This window comes from Dunckerocampus dactyliophorus, chromosome 12, assembly GCF_027744805.1.
Source record: "Dunckerocampus dactyliophorus isolate RoL2022-P2 chromosome 12, RoL_Ddac_1.1, whole genome shotgun sequence".
Classification (NCBI taxonomy): Eukaryota; Metazoa; Chordata; class Actinopteri; order Syngnathiformes; family Syngnathidae; genus Dunckerocampus; species Dunckerocampus dactyliophorus.
This window is the reverse complement of record NC_072830.1, coordinates 27139160-27155022: the sequence shown is the minus strand read 5'-3', so window position 1 is coordinate 27155022 and position 15863 is coordinate 27139160. Positions and strand designations below refer to the sequence as shown.

Sequence of the window (15863 nt, the reverse complement as noted above, 5' to 3'; positions counted from 1 at the left end):
TTGTTTAAACAACATAATAGCTCTTGACATTCTAATTACAGTGTTAAATACTCTTGAGAAATTATAAAGTTTATTGCTTTGGATAGGGTGTACTCGCATTACACCGCCATATATTATCATTACATTAATGAAAAAATGGTCTCAAAATAATTTTGACAATAGTATCGTTTATCGGCAATAATTTGTAGGACAATAGTCGTCCAACAAAATGTGTTATCGTGACAGGCCTATGCAAAACAATACACAATACTGTGAGAACATACACTTGCATTACCAGACCAAAACATCAACCAAATGGTCCATACCTGTCTGCCATTTGAGGAATTATATAATGGCCATTCTTGTGATCTGAAGAAAAGAGCAAATAGTGTAATGTAAGGAAGATGCTAACAGGCTCTTGTAAGGGAAATAACTGCTTAAGAAAAAGTGTAACACAAACCCGGGCGTCGGCCACACAGGTAGAATGCCAGCCTGTCAGTCAGTTCATATTGACACTCGACCAGGCGCTCTGCTAGCTCTATGTGACCCGCCTGCCTGAAACACACAATAGATCAAATGATTTCTGGAATACTTTTAAATTTTATAATACAATGTATTTGCAAACTAAGTGGGATTTGAAAAAAATAATTCTTATTGGGTTTTACCTGGCGTAATCCATGGGAGTGCGTCCATTGATGTCGGGGGCTCCAGGGTCAGCGCCGTATACCACTAGTAATTCAGCTTGTAAAATCTGCCCTGCCTTGGCTGCTACATGCAGTGGGGTAGTGCCCTTCTCCTGGCGGGATGGTGATGGAGACATTTACAAGAATCAAGACAGGCCAAAAGTAGAACTTCGTCATAAGTAAATCAGTGTCCTTTTACATACTGGGTGGAAAAAGTTGGCCTGAGCGCCAAGAGACAGCAGCCGAAGACACGTCTCTAAACTCCCTGTCCGCACACTTGAGTGAAGTTGCTGATAGGGAAACAAAGGCAGGCGGAGGGAAAGAGCAAGAAACGGACACAGGGGAAAGATTAAACATAAGGCTGAGAGACAAAGAAGCACAACATTCTAATTAGCCAAGCAATGCTCCGCCGCATCACAGGCCATTAGAGCCTTGTCATTCAAATTACATCCTGCTATGGGACTTTTATAGGTCAGTCTGCATGCATGTGTTTACGTGTGGGACTTCCCACTGACATCAGTACGTGAAACATCCTATGCTTACATGTGCAATTTTCCAGTCTCGCTGAGTCCAGTTTTGTAATTAGCCTAGGCTGGCCTCAGTTGTATACTGGACTCACCTTGCTGAGGTCCTTGGTCGTCACACCGTCATCGTCGCGACAGGGTAGCTTGTGCACAAAGGCCAGCATCTGGTATTTGGCTCTGATAAACTCTGACTTTGTGGGACTGCACAGGGAGAAATTGTAGAACACAAAGTGAATCTCAAAGGACAATTAGTATGACTTGAGTACACCGTTTTACTTAATACAATTATACAGCAATAGACCAAGTCAACAGTGTTAACTCAGAATTAAAATGTAACAACAACACTATGCATTAACATTGTGCCAGTATCACCTTGTCATGTTGAGACTTTTTAAAAGTTTAATGTCTAATCAGAGGAAAGAAACTCCTTAGCGAAAGGCATGTGTAAAAGATGACACTTTTAATGTAACCAGAACAAATTTTGTAGTGAGTGAGTACGCTTACTGGACTTTGTCCTGTGGGTTGGGTTTTCTTCGGCCACTCTGCACCTGAGCAGGGTCCAGAAGACTGTGTTCCCATATGGAATTGGCTCCATTTCCGGCCAATGTTTGAACCATCTGAACACACACAGAGGGAGCATATTCCATTGAAAATGCCATCTTACTGTCTTCCTCTATAGGAGGAAATCTGACGCAGCACAACACAGCCATTGCATCTTCGAAATTATAAACGAAAATCTTGTCCCAATACCACAACAGACCGACATACTTAAGTCACTGTCAGTGATTAGACCAGCATTTCTCGAACTGTGGGGCACACCCCCCTAACACAAAATAATTCACTTACTCTTGATTCTGGAATAGTGTTTCTTCAGTCTCCAGTTGCTCAGCCTTACCTGCATTAATGCGGGCGGCCATCCGCTGTGTCTCAAGTGCTTGACTATGGAGATGTGGCGGCCTAAACTGCGGTGAACTGAACAGCATTCATCGCAGATCAGTACCCCTCGGTTGATACTGGTCCAGCCAGGGTCTGAAAAACAACAACAGACGTGTAGCGCTGTGGGCTTTGTAAACATACTTTGTGATGATGACGATACCTTTCAACACGGTAAAAATGGTTAAACAAGCTTTTTCCGTACATGCAGTCATCTACATGGTGGAATGTGTCGCTCTCATCTCACCTTTGCTTTAGCGTTGGGTATTGTTTATAAACTAACCAATATTGGGGCCAAATTGCTACATTTGAAACGGTGCCCGAACCGAAAATTAAAAAGAAAATAACATACAAATTTTGTCCAAAAACAATCCGTTTATTTTACATGCAATTTTAACAGAATTGTAATTTAAATACTTCAATAATATACATAAAATTAATAACCAAGTAATGAATTCATGAATATGAAAAATGCTAACAACAAAACCAGCAGCAATACACAACACAGGGAATGTGCAAAAAAATTACAATACTTTACATTTCACAAAAATGTACAATATACTATACAATACAATACAATTTACAATATGCAGTTCTCGTGATGGTAAACTACCTTTACGATAATGAGGATGTGGAGAAAAGTGTGTGCGAGTTTAGAACGAAGCACTGCTGTTGGTGTGCCAAGGGCGGCAATGAACTTTAAAATGAGCGTCAAACTGTTTTGGTCTGATTACGACCGTTTACATCGTCGCGGGTGTCAAAATGAAATGAAATGACTATACTAAAAAGATGTTTTGATAAAAACAGATAAGCCCTGAACCTGAGTAAAACTAAAATAATGCTATTTTGTAATAGCGGAACGGACATTTATGCACCAATTCAAATAGAAGGCATAGACATTGACAGGGTGAGCGAAAATACATTTCTAGGCGTTATAATAGACGACAAAATTAGTTGGAAATCCCACATTAGGAATATACAACAAAGTGGCACAAAACAAAAATCACTCCGGGCTCTCTATTGTTCTCCGGTTTTACCATATCTAACTTATTGTGTGGCGACATGGGGAAATAACTATAAAATTACACTTCACTCACTAACTGTGCTACAAAATAGGCCAGTTAGAACAATCCACAATGCCGCTTATAGAGATCCCAACCCTTTATTCTTAAAATCACAATTGTTAAAATGTGCTGCTCTGGCAAACCTTCAAACAGCTCAAACTGTGCATAAAGCAAACAAGATCCCGCTCCCCAAAAATGTTATACGATTTTTCTCAAAAAGAGAGGAGAAATGTGACCTCAGGGAACATTTTTTATCAAAATATAAAATATTGTGAGCAACACTAAAAACCTTCAGCATATCAGTGTGTGGAATCAAATTATAGAACGGATTGAGCAAAGAACTCAAACTATGCAATAAAATGAACGATTTCAAGAAACAGTACAAGCACTGCACTTACAGTAATACTTATCTCTCATTTCTTAGGACCACTTGAAGTATTCCATTGTTTGTACTCACTCAACAAGAAACTATGTTTAGTATATATTTATTATTATGTATTATATAGTTATTATTATTCCTTATCAATGTGACATAAGTTATCAATGTATCACAACCCCTACCTCCTATTGTAACACACTGTGATATTGCCTTATCATTCTCTTGTGGTATTTTAATTTGGTTTCTATTTCAAAATCTGTAAATGGTACATGTTGAATACAGGAAGTGCACAAAGAAATGTATTAGCAATTAATGTGAAATGGAAAGTGGGTAGGATTAAATAAGCTTTGCTTTGAAATACTCGTTCTTGGACATGCTGAACTGTGAATTGTAACGTGATGTATTCCAATGCAACCTTTATCCATGTTCAAAATCAAATTAAACCATTACCATTATGATACTGAGTATCGGTACGTATTTCAGTCAAATGGGACTACCTGATGTTATTCAAGGGCATACAGTGTACAGTGGAACCTTAGTTTCTTCTTTTTGTAACTGTAACCAACGTTGAAATGACAGTTAAACCATTGCGTATACAGTCAATAAAGGTTTTCTGACAAGATGGTTTGATTAAATCCCCATGATTTTCATTTTTCACGATGAGAAATATTACAAACATGACCAAAGTCCCAGGTTATGTTGGAACTCAGAGATTCTCTTAATAGAGCCTGAAATAGAGCCTGAAACCTAGTGTTTTGTCAATAAATGATTAGCGTTGCAAATTAATGAATGTAACTAAGTGTAGTACACAAATAAGATGTCATTCAATTATATAATGCACACAAAAACACTTGTAATATCTGCTGCACTAAAGAGTTGTGTACAATGTTGATCCGTTCTAACACAACCCAGTATACAAGTAAGACATATGCTACCCTTGACTGTACGACAATTTGCTTAGCATTTCCTTCTCAATTAAATCTATCACTTTCTAAATAAATGTGGTTTGAGAAAATGCCAAACTCGAGATCCTGCCAGAGCAGCCCCACATTGTTCAGCCCTCACGACCCTGATGTGAGAACAATTAACACAGCATGCACAGCGATATCTAAACATACATTTGCACAGTAACACACTAACACACGTGTATGCAAAAAGACACATCTACATTAGTCGCTTTCAAGCTGGGATAAACACGTCTGGGTTAAGGGTATTAATGGGGCTAAAATAGTCCATCATTTGATGAGATGAAATGCTGTAAATGCCTGCAGAAAACATTGGCACACATGGGTTTAAACACAGCCTAGTTGAAAATAGTAGCCCGAGGGCCAGACAGAATCAGTTTAATTCTTTAATCTGTACAATAAATATAACAATTCCCATAGGCTACAGCTGTTATTTGCTTAGCTCGCCCATGCAACGCAAAGCTACAAAATTAAGCTATTAGATGTATTGGCCGGGGCATGTTGACTACATGTGTACATGACCCAGTTTAAAATGAAATGGGTCATAAATCATAAACACACAAATAATCCAGGAGGATGAGTACAGAAAACTGGTCCAGGACTTCTGTCAACTGGTGCGAGGCAAACCACCTGCACCTCAGCACCACCAAGACCACGGACATGGTGGTTGGACTTTAGGAGAGGACACACGCAGAACCTGTTCTCATTAAAGGTGACCGTGTGGAGGTGGTTCACACCTATAAATACCTGGGAGTGCACTTGGATGATAAACTGGGCTGGACTGCCAACACAGATGCTCTGTGCAGGAAAGGCCAAAGGCATCTGTGCTTCCTCAGAAGGCTCGCATCCTTCAACATATGCAACAGATCTTCTACCAGACTGTGGTAGCTAGTGCCTTCCTGTATGCAGTAGTGTGCTGGGGGAGCAGCCTCAAGAAGGATGCCACACCTGAATAAACCGGTGAGGAAGGCAGCCTCTGTCATTGGCACTGAGCTGGACAGCCAGACATCTGTGGCAGAGCAAAAGGACACTGAGGACGCTTGTTTCCATCACGGACAACCAGCAACACCCAATGCACAGCATCATCTCCCAACAGAAGAGCAGTGTCAGTGGCAGATTGCTATCACTGTCCTGCCCCACTGAAAGACTGAGCAGATCATTCCTTCCCCACGCCATGCAGCTTTTAAACACAACATAGTGCGAGCAATAAAAAACACACAAGACTGGAGTTATTACCTTATTATGTATTATTGCATTACAAATTTGAAGTAATCTGTTCCATATGTATTTATTTATTCTAATCTATTTTCCTATTTTTCTTATCTCCCTATCTTTCCTTATTTGTTTTATTTTTAAGTGTGTACGTTTATTATGACATTTTTGCAGAGCTGCTGGAAATGTGAATTCATCTCAGATATGAATAAATTATTGTTTAGCTATCTTATCAGACCTTAACCCCATAGAGCATCTGCGGAGGGAGCTGAAACTTGGAGTTGCGAAGCGACTGCCTCAAACCCATCAGAATTTGGAGATGACCTGTGAGGAAGAGTGGACCAAAGTCCCTCCTGAGATGTGTGCAACCCTGGTGACCAACTAACTATAAGCAACATCTGACCTCTGTCCTTACCAGCAAGTGTATCTCCACCAAGTATTAAGTGAATACCAAATTTTACATCTCAGTTCAAATAAACCAACCACAAAATTATGGATTGCTTGTGTTTTTGTAAGTGGGAAGTGGGAAGGTACACAGAGAATCACATAAGTATTTCGACCGCTGTATATAAATTATACACAGTATGAGTAAAGCATGTGACTAAAAACTGCTATCCAGAAAGTATATTAACATCTTCTGATTTGAATATTTGTTGAAATACAATTAAATCTAAAAAAAATAGCTTTGGCAGCCTGAAGATCACATTAAAAGGTCAACATTTGGTTCTTTTCTAGGCATGTATGATCCCTGGAGCTTTGGATTCTAACCTGAGGCAAACACGGTCAGCAACAGAAAAAGCAGGAGACATCCGACATTATATAACCAATGAGTCCAAATGCACTCCCAATGCCTGAGTCTCTTTTTCAGGCATGCAAGTTTACAAGCTCGATAAAAAAGTTCACGAGGCCATGGTGTGACATTAGGGCCATCTGTGAGTTGCCTACGACTGTCTCCATCAGTTACCCTGTGCAGAAATGTCATCACCTGGCAGGCCACATAGCTAGGTGGTCGGGAGGTGGCCTACCATCACTGACCAGCTCAGCAGTTTGTGTGCATGTCCTTTTAAGAAAGATCTCTCACACAAGCAGAGAGGGAAATCAAAGGGTGCCAAACAACAACACATTGTCCTTTACTCATCTGGATTTTGTCCAGAATGATACTGTACTCATTTAACTGATGTCCATAAGTGGATGTTAGTTTATTTATTGAGATGGAGAGGAGTGCGAGAGAGCGAGAGCTGCAAGATGCTGAGGCAGGAAGGTAAACTTATGAGCAGAATGATGTAATAAAAAAGTAGCAAGGTGTAGCCAGCATGCACTGAGCAGTATAGCCATAAAGCTATTGAACACATCTTGGAATACACTTGCACTGCAATCAGGGGCAGCAGCTGTGGCAATGCACGTGCAGACAAATGCATACACTAGAAAACACAAGCAACAATAATTATGAGTCGAACTAAAAGCGAGGGCATGTGAGGAGTCATATGAATGATTAAGGTCAGTGGAAAGCAAAGGGCTGTCACAGTTTTTGTTGTTTTTAAAATGTCAACAAAGTAATATTGCCAAGTTCAATAGGCACACATGAGTCATACAAAATAAAACAACATAAAACTTGAAGCTGTTTCCGACTGCTTGAGAGTGTGGTAAATAAAACGACTCGGTTTCTGTCATTTTAAGGTTTATGCTTAAAACGCGATGAATAAGACCTCTGCAGTGCTGTATATATAGAAATAAAAAACTATTGGTAAAGAATATGAAAATGACAACTGGCAGATGTTATAGTGTCACACATTGACGAAAACTTGACATTTAGCAAAAGTTGGCTAGTGACATTAGCTACCGCGTAAGCCAAACTAGCGACTCTGGGCAGAAAACGATAAAATGCCTTCCCATGAAAGTGCTTACAATGCTCAAACAACACGTGAGGTGGGGAAATGTTGAGCTGTTTATTGACATTAACATTTACTGTTGTGTAAGCTTGATATGCATCTGTCAAAGGGAGAATAAACCTTAGTCCAAGTCGCCAGCTTGTTAGCTTAGCAATGCCAGTGTGTTAAGCTCCTGAAAACCATAACAAACGTTTATTTACAACTAAAAGCGGCATACATCTTCCACTACACAATAAATCACTACAGTATCCTCAAGTACGATCTTGTCAAATGAATAAACTGGTCTATCCTCTAAGGTGAGCCGCTATCAGCTAACAATATGTCCCATTTAAAAACACGCCTATTTTCGCTCAATATGTCGGGGCCTAGGCGACGCTTTGAAGCCCTGGCCGTTTCCTGCTTTGCACACCCACTGACACAGTGCCCAACCTCGGCCATATTTGCCCCAAGTGTCGCTCTGTGGACGTATTATTGGTAATCATCCCCTGTGTAGTTTACTCTCCTACCTGGTGCACTGCAGTCAGCGCAGATTTCCGTCCGTTGTAGCTTTCTTGACATATCGGAAGTGTCTAAAAAATCGAGAGGTGGATGTCGGCGATGATGTGCTCGTTCGCCTTTCCCCACCTCCGGAGCCACAAGACCAACGTCAGCCGATGCAGACCCTCAATCCCCGGAAGACGGCTGGCATGAGAGGTTTTCCCAGCCAGCTGACTGATGAATTTCCCGTACGGTCCTCCGGTTCATTCGCCACATGCATTAGCAAATACTTACACTATATCGTATATTATGTGTGGACATGACGCGCTTAACCGGACTCTGGCGGCGTAATAAAGCGCTTACCGCAGTTACATTACTCTTTGGAAGCTTGCACTGGCAGCAGCTCGCCGGGAGACGGCAGCGCTATACCTGCCACACACCCAACGCAGCAGCCTACCTGCCGATAGAAAAAGGACCAAATAATTACGCATTTCTTTGAACGCTGGTGTGTATTTCACATGGGAATCAAATTAGTAGAAGCAATTAGCATTTGTCATTTATTTTCCACATTTACTGCTCAATGCGAGCAGACTAGGACACTGCAACCTTGCTTGCTTTAATGACCTCATTCAATATTTAATCAAATGACAATGAACTGACCTTTGAAGAGGAGCATTTGTGCTATTTAAACAGGTAACAGTTGCCCTGAAGTAGTATTATTTCTTTTAAGTCATTGCCTTTTATGTGCAATATACTGATATGTTAAAGATTTCTCTAATACAGGTAGGTGCTGTCCAACCTTTTTCAATGAAAGGCCACACACTCTCGGGAAGACTTTTTGTGGCCTGACACAAGGTTTTGTTTGTGGCCTACCAAATAACACATACTGCTACTATTAAACAAACACAAATATATACTGCATAATACAATTAAGAAATTAATTAATCGCAAATCCCGTTATTTGAACAAAGTCTATTATAGCAATTGAATCAGTAAAGAAATATTCTGTGTATTAAAAAGGCTTAAAGACAGAATGCACCTGCACAAACCCTAACAAAATACAAGACAAATATAAATACGAACTTTAAAAAGTGCCTTACAAGTAATCTGAATCTAACACTTCGAGTGCCAAATTAAAGCATTAATTCCAGTCATATTTAGTGTGTTATTTTTGTAATCATGTTAATCTCATTTTTAATCTCTGACTTTACTGTTTACTTTACTGTATACGGGTTACCTTTTTTTTATGCGTTTGGCTTCTTGCGCTTGAGTTGTTGGGAGTAGATAACAATGGTCTGTCACACCCTTGAAGTGGACATTGTTTGGCTGTCATTGTGTTTGGGCTTGTTTAGCATCAGCTGATAAGCTCCTATTGTAGTTGGGAAGGCAAGGTGAGGTGCGGTGAGTATCAGAGAGGAGATGTGAAAATGGAAGCGCATGTGAGAGTTGCCGGTCCAATGAATGGGAAAATGACATTGCGGCGCTATTGATAAAGGTAGAGTGACATGTCTTCTTTGTAAGGAGTTTGCTTACGACTGATGCATCTTAAGTTTAGCCTACCACATCAACGCACAGCACCCAGTCGCGAGTGCAAACACAGCTAACGTTAGCAGCGAAGACATTAGCAATTTCGTGAGCCAAATTGAAGTGATCTAAATATTGATAGTATCAATACCAATGATAACATCAGTATGGTAATGAGATTGATATCGTTCAGTTCTCTTGTGTATTTTTACAAATATCTGTTTTTTGTTTTGTTTTTCATATTGTTAAATTGTTGATATGGTTTTTTATTGTTAGACTATAGAAATATAAATACAGCCCTGTAGACATGAAATAACACCCATAAAGTCACCTTAACACTCGTATTACCCAATATCATATACTTATAATAACAGACAATAAGCAAATTAAGACATAAATAAGGTTCTATATAGACACTATACTATAAATGTGTTCCGGTGGCATGGACAGGAAGTGACGTCAGGGGTTCAGAGTTGATTTTTGGCTTGGCGTCAGTTATGGCCGCAACAGTAGCTCATATTAGGGATTATTGTACCTGATGTGAGATAATTGATACGTGCAATGAAAGTCTATTGTTCCAGAGATCAAGTCTGGTGCTTGTGTGTCGCACTGAACATTACAGTAATATTACTGACCAGTGTAGAATACTATAAATCTCATGCTGTATTGTTATTTTAGTTAATTTAGCCATTTGATGCTTGAAAATGCTTAATTTAGGCAAAACATATACGGAAACTTTGCTTAAATCTGCATATTTTAAACTACTAATAGCCCGTATTCAACCACAAAACAGCATGGTTTATTAATTAATATATTCAATTCAAAGCGGAAGAAAAAAGTGGTGGTAGGAAAAAAAAGTCATCTCAGGGAAAAAGCTTTTGCACACAGGAGGCTTTGGCAAAAATAGAAGTGATTTCAATCCGAGTCACTAGTGGTGTAATTTAAATTTACTAAGAGCATGCGCCAACAAACTCTCAGGAGTTTTCACTGAGATCTTTAACCACTCACTAGCACAAGTCATCATCTCCATCATCATCAGGGGGCAGCCTCAGTGACTAGGCCTGTTGCACGTATGTTTGCAGTCATGAAATCTTTTGAGAGACGAGTCACTCCGGACATCAGGTGTCATCCACCCACCCTGGATGCCCACCAGTTTGCATACCGGACAAACTGCTCCACCGAGGATGCTATCAACATAGTGCTCCACACCGCGCTGGGCTACCTTGAAAACAGCCAGCATTTAGAGCATACCGGCATACTGCATTTCGGTGTGGTGCACCGGTTGCACAGTGGCAGGCAAGAAAGCGCTGCAGAGAGTGATCAACACAGCACCCAAGATCATGGGCTGGGCTCTGACGAGCCTGGAGGATATTGCCGGCTCTCGCTACCTCAGCAGAGCCAAATACATCATCAAAGACGATTCCCACCCCAGCCATCACCTGTTTGATCTGCTGCCCTCTGGAAGGCGCTACAGGTCACACAAATCAAGGACAAATAGACCCAGGGATAGCTTTTTTCCCAGCGCTATCACAAAACTGACACAATATATAAACATAAGAAACAAACATGCACATTCAGCGAAATGCTATATTTTTATAATTCCCCCCTGTGGACAGAATGAAATTACTACTGAGAACCTGATCATATTAATGTACTTATTGCTGGCGCCAGCATTCTGCATACCTGACTATGAAAATAAATAAGATGAGATACAATAGCTTAAAACAATTTCCAAGTTAGGTTTACTCATAGTCCCCCTGACACCTCACCGCGGCCCCCCAGGGGAACTCGCCCTACTATTTGCTAAGCACTGACGTATACATGTATTTATGTATATTGTTGAATTGTTCACAAATAAGTTTGTAGATAGACGTATAAAGAGTTGTCCCTCGCCACTTTCGCGGCTTCACTATAGCACGTTTTTTCAAAAATATATGAATTAATAAATCATGCTGTTTTGTGGTTGAGTACGGCCTATTTTTAACCAAAAAAATTGCATATTGAAGCAAATTTTCATGTATGTTTTCCCTAGATCATGCATTTTCGAGCATAAAAATGGCTAAATTAACTAAACTTCAAATTCAAAATTCAAAAACTGTGAATTATATGTAGTCTCACTAGGTGTCAGTCATGTGACTGTAAAGTTTGGTGAGACACACCAGCACCAGACTTGACCAGCAGGCTTGAATTGCAGGTTTGAATTATCTCACAACAGGCGCAATGATCCCTAATCAAAACTTGGGCTACTGGTGCTGCAGTAACCCACGCCAAGCTAAAATTCAACTCTGACGCCACTCCCTGTCCCTCTGCCTCTCAGCTCCCCTATAGAGAACACATTTATAGCGACACACACGAGCACGAGTCGTACATGTACAGTATATGTTTGCATAACGTCAGTGACCTCCATTTTAAAATTGAACAAATTAAAACCAAAATCACAAACTCATTCAATTGGTCTTGAAAATGTTCAAGTAAAAAGCATCGGTATCTGCAATACTGGCTGTGTATGTACTTGGTTTCGATGGGTACCAGAAGTTGCAGTACACACCTACTCATCGGCATTATTTTGGTGTCAGAAACAGCTTTTCACATCATTCACACACCATTTCTCAACTACGATCTCTCGTGACAACACGTATTAGAATAAAATGTTTAAACTACATTACAGTATTAGCCAGGGTTTGTGTCTGACTGTTCATCATTTACGCAGCTATTTTCAGACGTAAGTTTAATCACAGCATCCCTCAGAGCGGATTGGCTGAGTGTGAGCACATTTGGTTGCAGTTTGTCAGCGCATCTCAGTCAGCAAGCGGATGGGAGGAGAGGAGGAGGAAGAAGAGGATAGATGCTTCACTGGAGTAGGCAGGGGAGGAAGAAAGAGGTGGTTCAGAAATCAACGTATAACCAAATTTAGCCACCAAAAGGAAGCATTGTCATCAGGTTCTGCTATTTCTCCAAAGCAGGGCGAGCCCACGCTTCTGGACTCTGTCGTGGACGTCGGCGCCGACGGAGGAGGAGGGGGATGATGATTGCATAGCCAGCATCACCAACAAAGTGTCCTTACCATCCACACTGAAGACGGAGGTGGAGACAAAACTATGAACGACGATGATTTCTGCTAAGAAAACTCCGGAGAAGAGTCGCTATCCTGTGCACTATTTGGTGTGGCACAACAAGCACCGACAGCTGGAGAAAGAGCTGGCAGCCAACGAGCAGGTGAGACAGAGCCTTTAAAAACTCATCTAAGTCACACACTGGGATCTTAATTGTGGCGTCTCGTTGGGCGTGTGGGTCCATGGAGAAAGGGGAGTTTTAAAAGGTGCAGCTGTTGTTACCATGCACTTCATTTAAGATCATACTTGGAGGTAGCGTTGCTAGTTAACAATCATATGCATTGATGGGATTAAAACACAGCTGCACACCACAGTCATATGAAGTTATAGAAGGAGTTGTGAGGAAATGCCAAATGCAAATGACATTACTGATAGGGATGATGATGATAAGGATGATGCAGTGTGCATGTATGTTTGCAGCACCATTGCAACCTCAACTCATACCAGGAGCTTCATCTTTCTACCAGTTGTGAGTGGGTGACACAATGCAGATGTTGTAGCATGTGGGCGTACAGTTACAGGAAGGAATAAAATGTCAATATTGTAGGTTGCCAGGGAGTACATTTGACACTCACTCATTTGTTGAAATTATGCACGTCAGTTTTGATGGAGGAGGGTGCGTGTGTGAGATTGAGTGAAAATGCAAAGCATGTGTGTGAGTGCAGTGTCTTTTTTTATTTTTTAAAACAAATACACTAACGCTCAGTGTCATTATATAAGAGATGCTCTGCAGGTTAGCGTTCTGAGCCATCACTCGCAAGGTACCATATGCACACAAAACACACTCATACCTGAAGCTTTCTTTCTTTCGTTTTGGAACCCAAATGAAACGCAAAGTGCCCCAAACAATCCCCAAAAGCAACATGTAATAAGCATGGCCATTTATACCTCAAATTCCATATCTTGTATTCCAAATTAAATGAAGTATTGTTTTACAACATCTCACAAACATGTGTCTAATATTTTGGTCACTCCATTCAGAGAGTGAAAGACACCTCAGTATGATTCAGTGCAGTACATTGGTGATTCCTAACCCGGGGTACGCGTACCCCAAGTGGTACGCGAGCAAGCTGCAGTGGATATGTGGAAACATTTAATTTCCAATATGATAAGTAAATATTCTCAGACATTTCATATTAAGCCAGACAATAAAATGGAAGGTGTGCGCTACAACTAGTTTCCCCAGGGAGACAATAACCCGCGGCACAAAAATACTCATCCCCAAAGTCTTATGGAGAGCATGGACTACGGAAGAAACCATACATTGTAATATTATAATATATGTTTTCAGGCCGCAAAACCCCTTACTATACACTTTAAACACTTTTTGTCAGACAGGCATGAACATTTTCTCACATTTCTCTCTTGTTAAAAGACTCTCAAAAGAGTTCAAACCTTCGTTTGAATTTCATTGATCAACCTGCTATGTCGGACACAAGAAATTATTAGGTGACTCACACATATTTCACTCCTCTGACCGTGCCTTTTCGTCCTGGCACCATTCCGCTGTACTGTATCGTTTTTGTATCCTTGTTAGAAAATATTATTGCAGTGCTCCTCCTCCAACCGAAGATTAATTTATTCCGTGATGGCGCCCTACAGCCACTTAACTTCTACATTCCTTCCGCATGTCCAGAAGTTAGCATCCTCCTCTGCCTTTTGGCCGAAGAACGTTTCGCCAACATTGTGGGTTTTGTCGGGGAGAAACTTGCAAACATATAAAGATTGCAAGCAAGCTAGCAAGCTAGCGATGACACCGGAGACACGGCAAGGTGGCACAAAGGAGATTGATTACCAATGGTCTACAGCCAATCAGGATGCAGAAGACTATGGGCGGTGCAGACAGACGAGAGAGGGATGAGAGAGACACTCAACTTCCCACAATGCAATTCCTCTTAAAGGAGGCTTGGACTGTAACAGCGTTCATAAGCAGTAAAGAAAAAAGCACTAAAATTTAACAAAAAAAATTATGGGAAAGGTGAACCGCAATAGAGCAAGGGAACACTTTAAATCTGAATCATTGGATTGGCTTAACTGTCGTTGCTGCTGCTATCACAGGCACACCTTGAACCAAAAGTACAAAATATAAACGAAAACACATGTAGGAGACACCAAGTGGAAAAAAAACTTGCAAGCAAAAGCAGAACGAAATCAACACACACTTAGCAGACTGTGGACAACATAGCTGCATTTTTGTGGTTTTTATGGGCGTAAATAAAGAAAATGCTTGTTTTACTTCACCCCAGACTGAACTGCTGCAGGCTTTATATATTATAAACCAAAACTGGCTTACATAGAGCAGGGGGATTCATTTTAAAATACATAAGCATATTAGGTGCTGTGCACTGCACATCAATATTTCTTGAAAATAAAAGCTTTTAAGCCATCTCACGTCCACACATGCTGCATAAATATTCCTGCTCATGCGATGTACATTTGAATTTTTAACCTATATATTATATTCATCATTTTTTAAGCCCGGGAAAACCCGGCTGGGCTTGGGCTGGATTGACAAAAAAGACTGAGTTCATTAGTGGGATTTTGTAACGCTTTGCTTTAAGCAAGCATAGTCGCCTGCTACTGCATTATTATTGTGTGACAAATGTCTATTTGTTCATATTTATTATTTATTTATAATACCTTGTTTTTTACTTTCCACAGAAGCAAATAATAGTGGAAAGTTACTTCCCAAAACTACAGGGTTTTTTTTTGTATACATACTGCACCATAAGGCCATAAATCAATGTAAAAAGCAGTGCTAAAACTGAGAGAAAGCATTAAAAAGAAAGACATAAAATAGGTCATTTTCAATTCCTCTCACACACACACACAACATATTCTATGTTCCTTTCACGTCAGCTCCAGGAAAGTACTCTCCCTGATCCTAAATCTCAGTAATCAGCCAACTCTGTCTGATGCCACATCAGAGCAAGTGGTGATGAGACAGGAAGACAGGTAGTAAAGCAGAAAAAAACCTCTCCTCCCTTGTTCCTCGCTTTCTTGTTGTTCTTCTGCTCACATAGAAGGTCGTCTATAAATATCACTGTTTAAACAAGCACGGTCTTTCTTGTTTAAAATGGAACGATTAAGTGAGTGTATCATTTAGCCATCATAATCGCTC

General features: G+C 40.4%; 2 protein-coding genes across 5 annotated transcripts in view; one reads left to right on the top strand and one right to left on the bottom strand.

Moving 5' to 3' along the window:
- Positions 1–8497, bottom strand: part of git1 (G protein-coupled receptor kinase interacting ArfGAP 1) — a 28161-nt gene extending 19664 nt beyond the window's left edge. For 2 of the 3 annotated variants that reach the window (XM_054793721.1, XM_054793724.1), the window contains exons 1-8: positions 8135–8496; positions 2082–2215; positions 1691–1803; positions 1282–1387; positions 866–952; positions 645–775; positions 440–534; positions 306–348 (exon numbers count right to left, since the gene is read on the bottom strand). In XM_054793721.1, coding sequence (XP_054649696.1) covers positions 306–348; positions 440–534; positions 645–775; positions 866–952; positions 1282–1387; positions 1691–1803; positions 2082–2215; positions 8135–8186 — 761 coding nt within the window. In that variant the 5' untranslated portion in view covers positions 8187–8496. Of the gene's footprint in view, positions 1–305; positions 349–439; positions 535–644; positions 776–865; positions 953–1281; positions 1388–1690; positions 1804–2081; positions 2216–8134 lie in introns of all 3 variants that reach the window. The other variant, XM_054793722.1, reaches the window with a different exon arrangement.
- A 3915-nt stretch (positions 8498–12412) lies between these two features.
- ankrd13b (ankyrin repeat domain 13B) overlaps positions 12413–15863 on the top strand; it is a 41601-nt gene continuing 38150 nt past the window's right edge. The window contains exons 1-2 of one of the 2 annotated variants that reach the window (XM_054793791.1): positions 12413–12510; positions 12593–12845. In XM_054793791.1, coding sequence (XP_054649766.1) covers positions 12738–12845 — 108 coding nt within the window. In that variant the 5' untranslated portion in view covers positions 12413–12510; positions 12593–12737. Of the gene's footprint in view, positions 12511–12589; positions 12846–15863 lie in introns of both variants that reach the window. The other variant, XM_054793790.1, reaches the window with a different exon arrangement.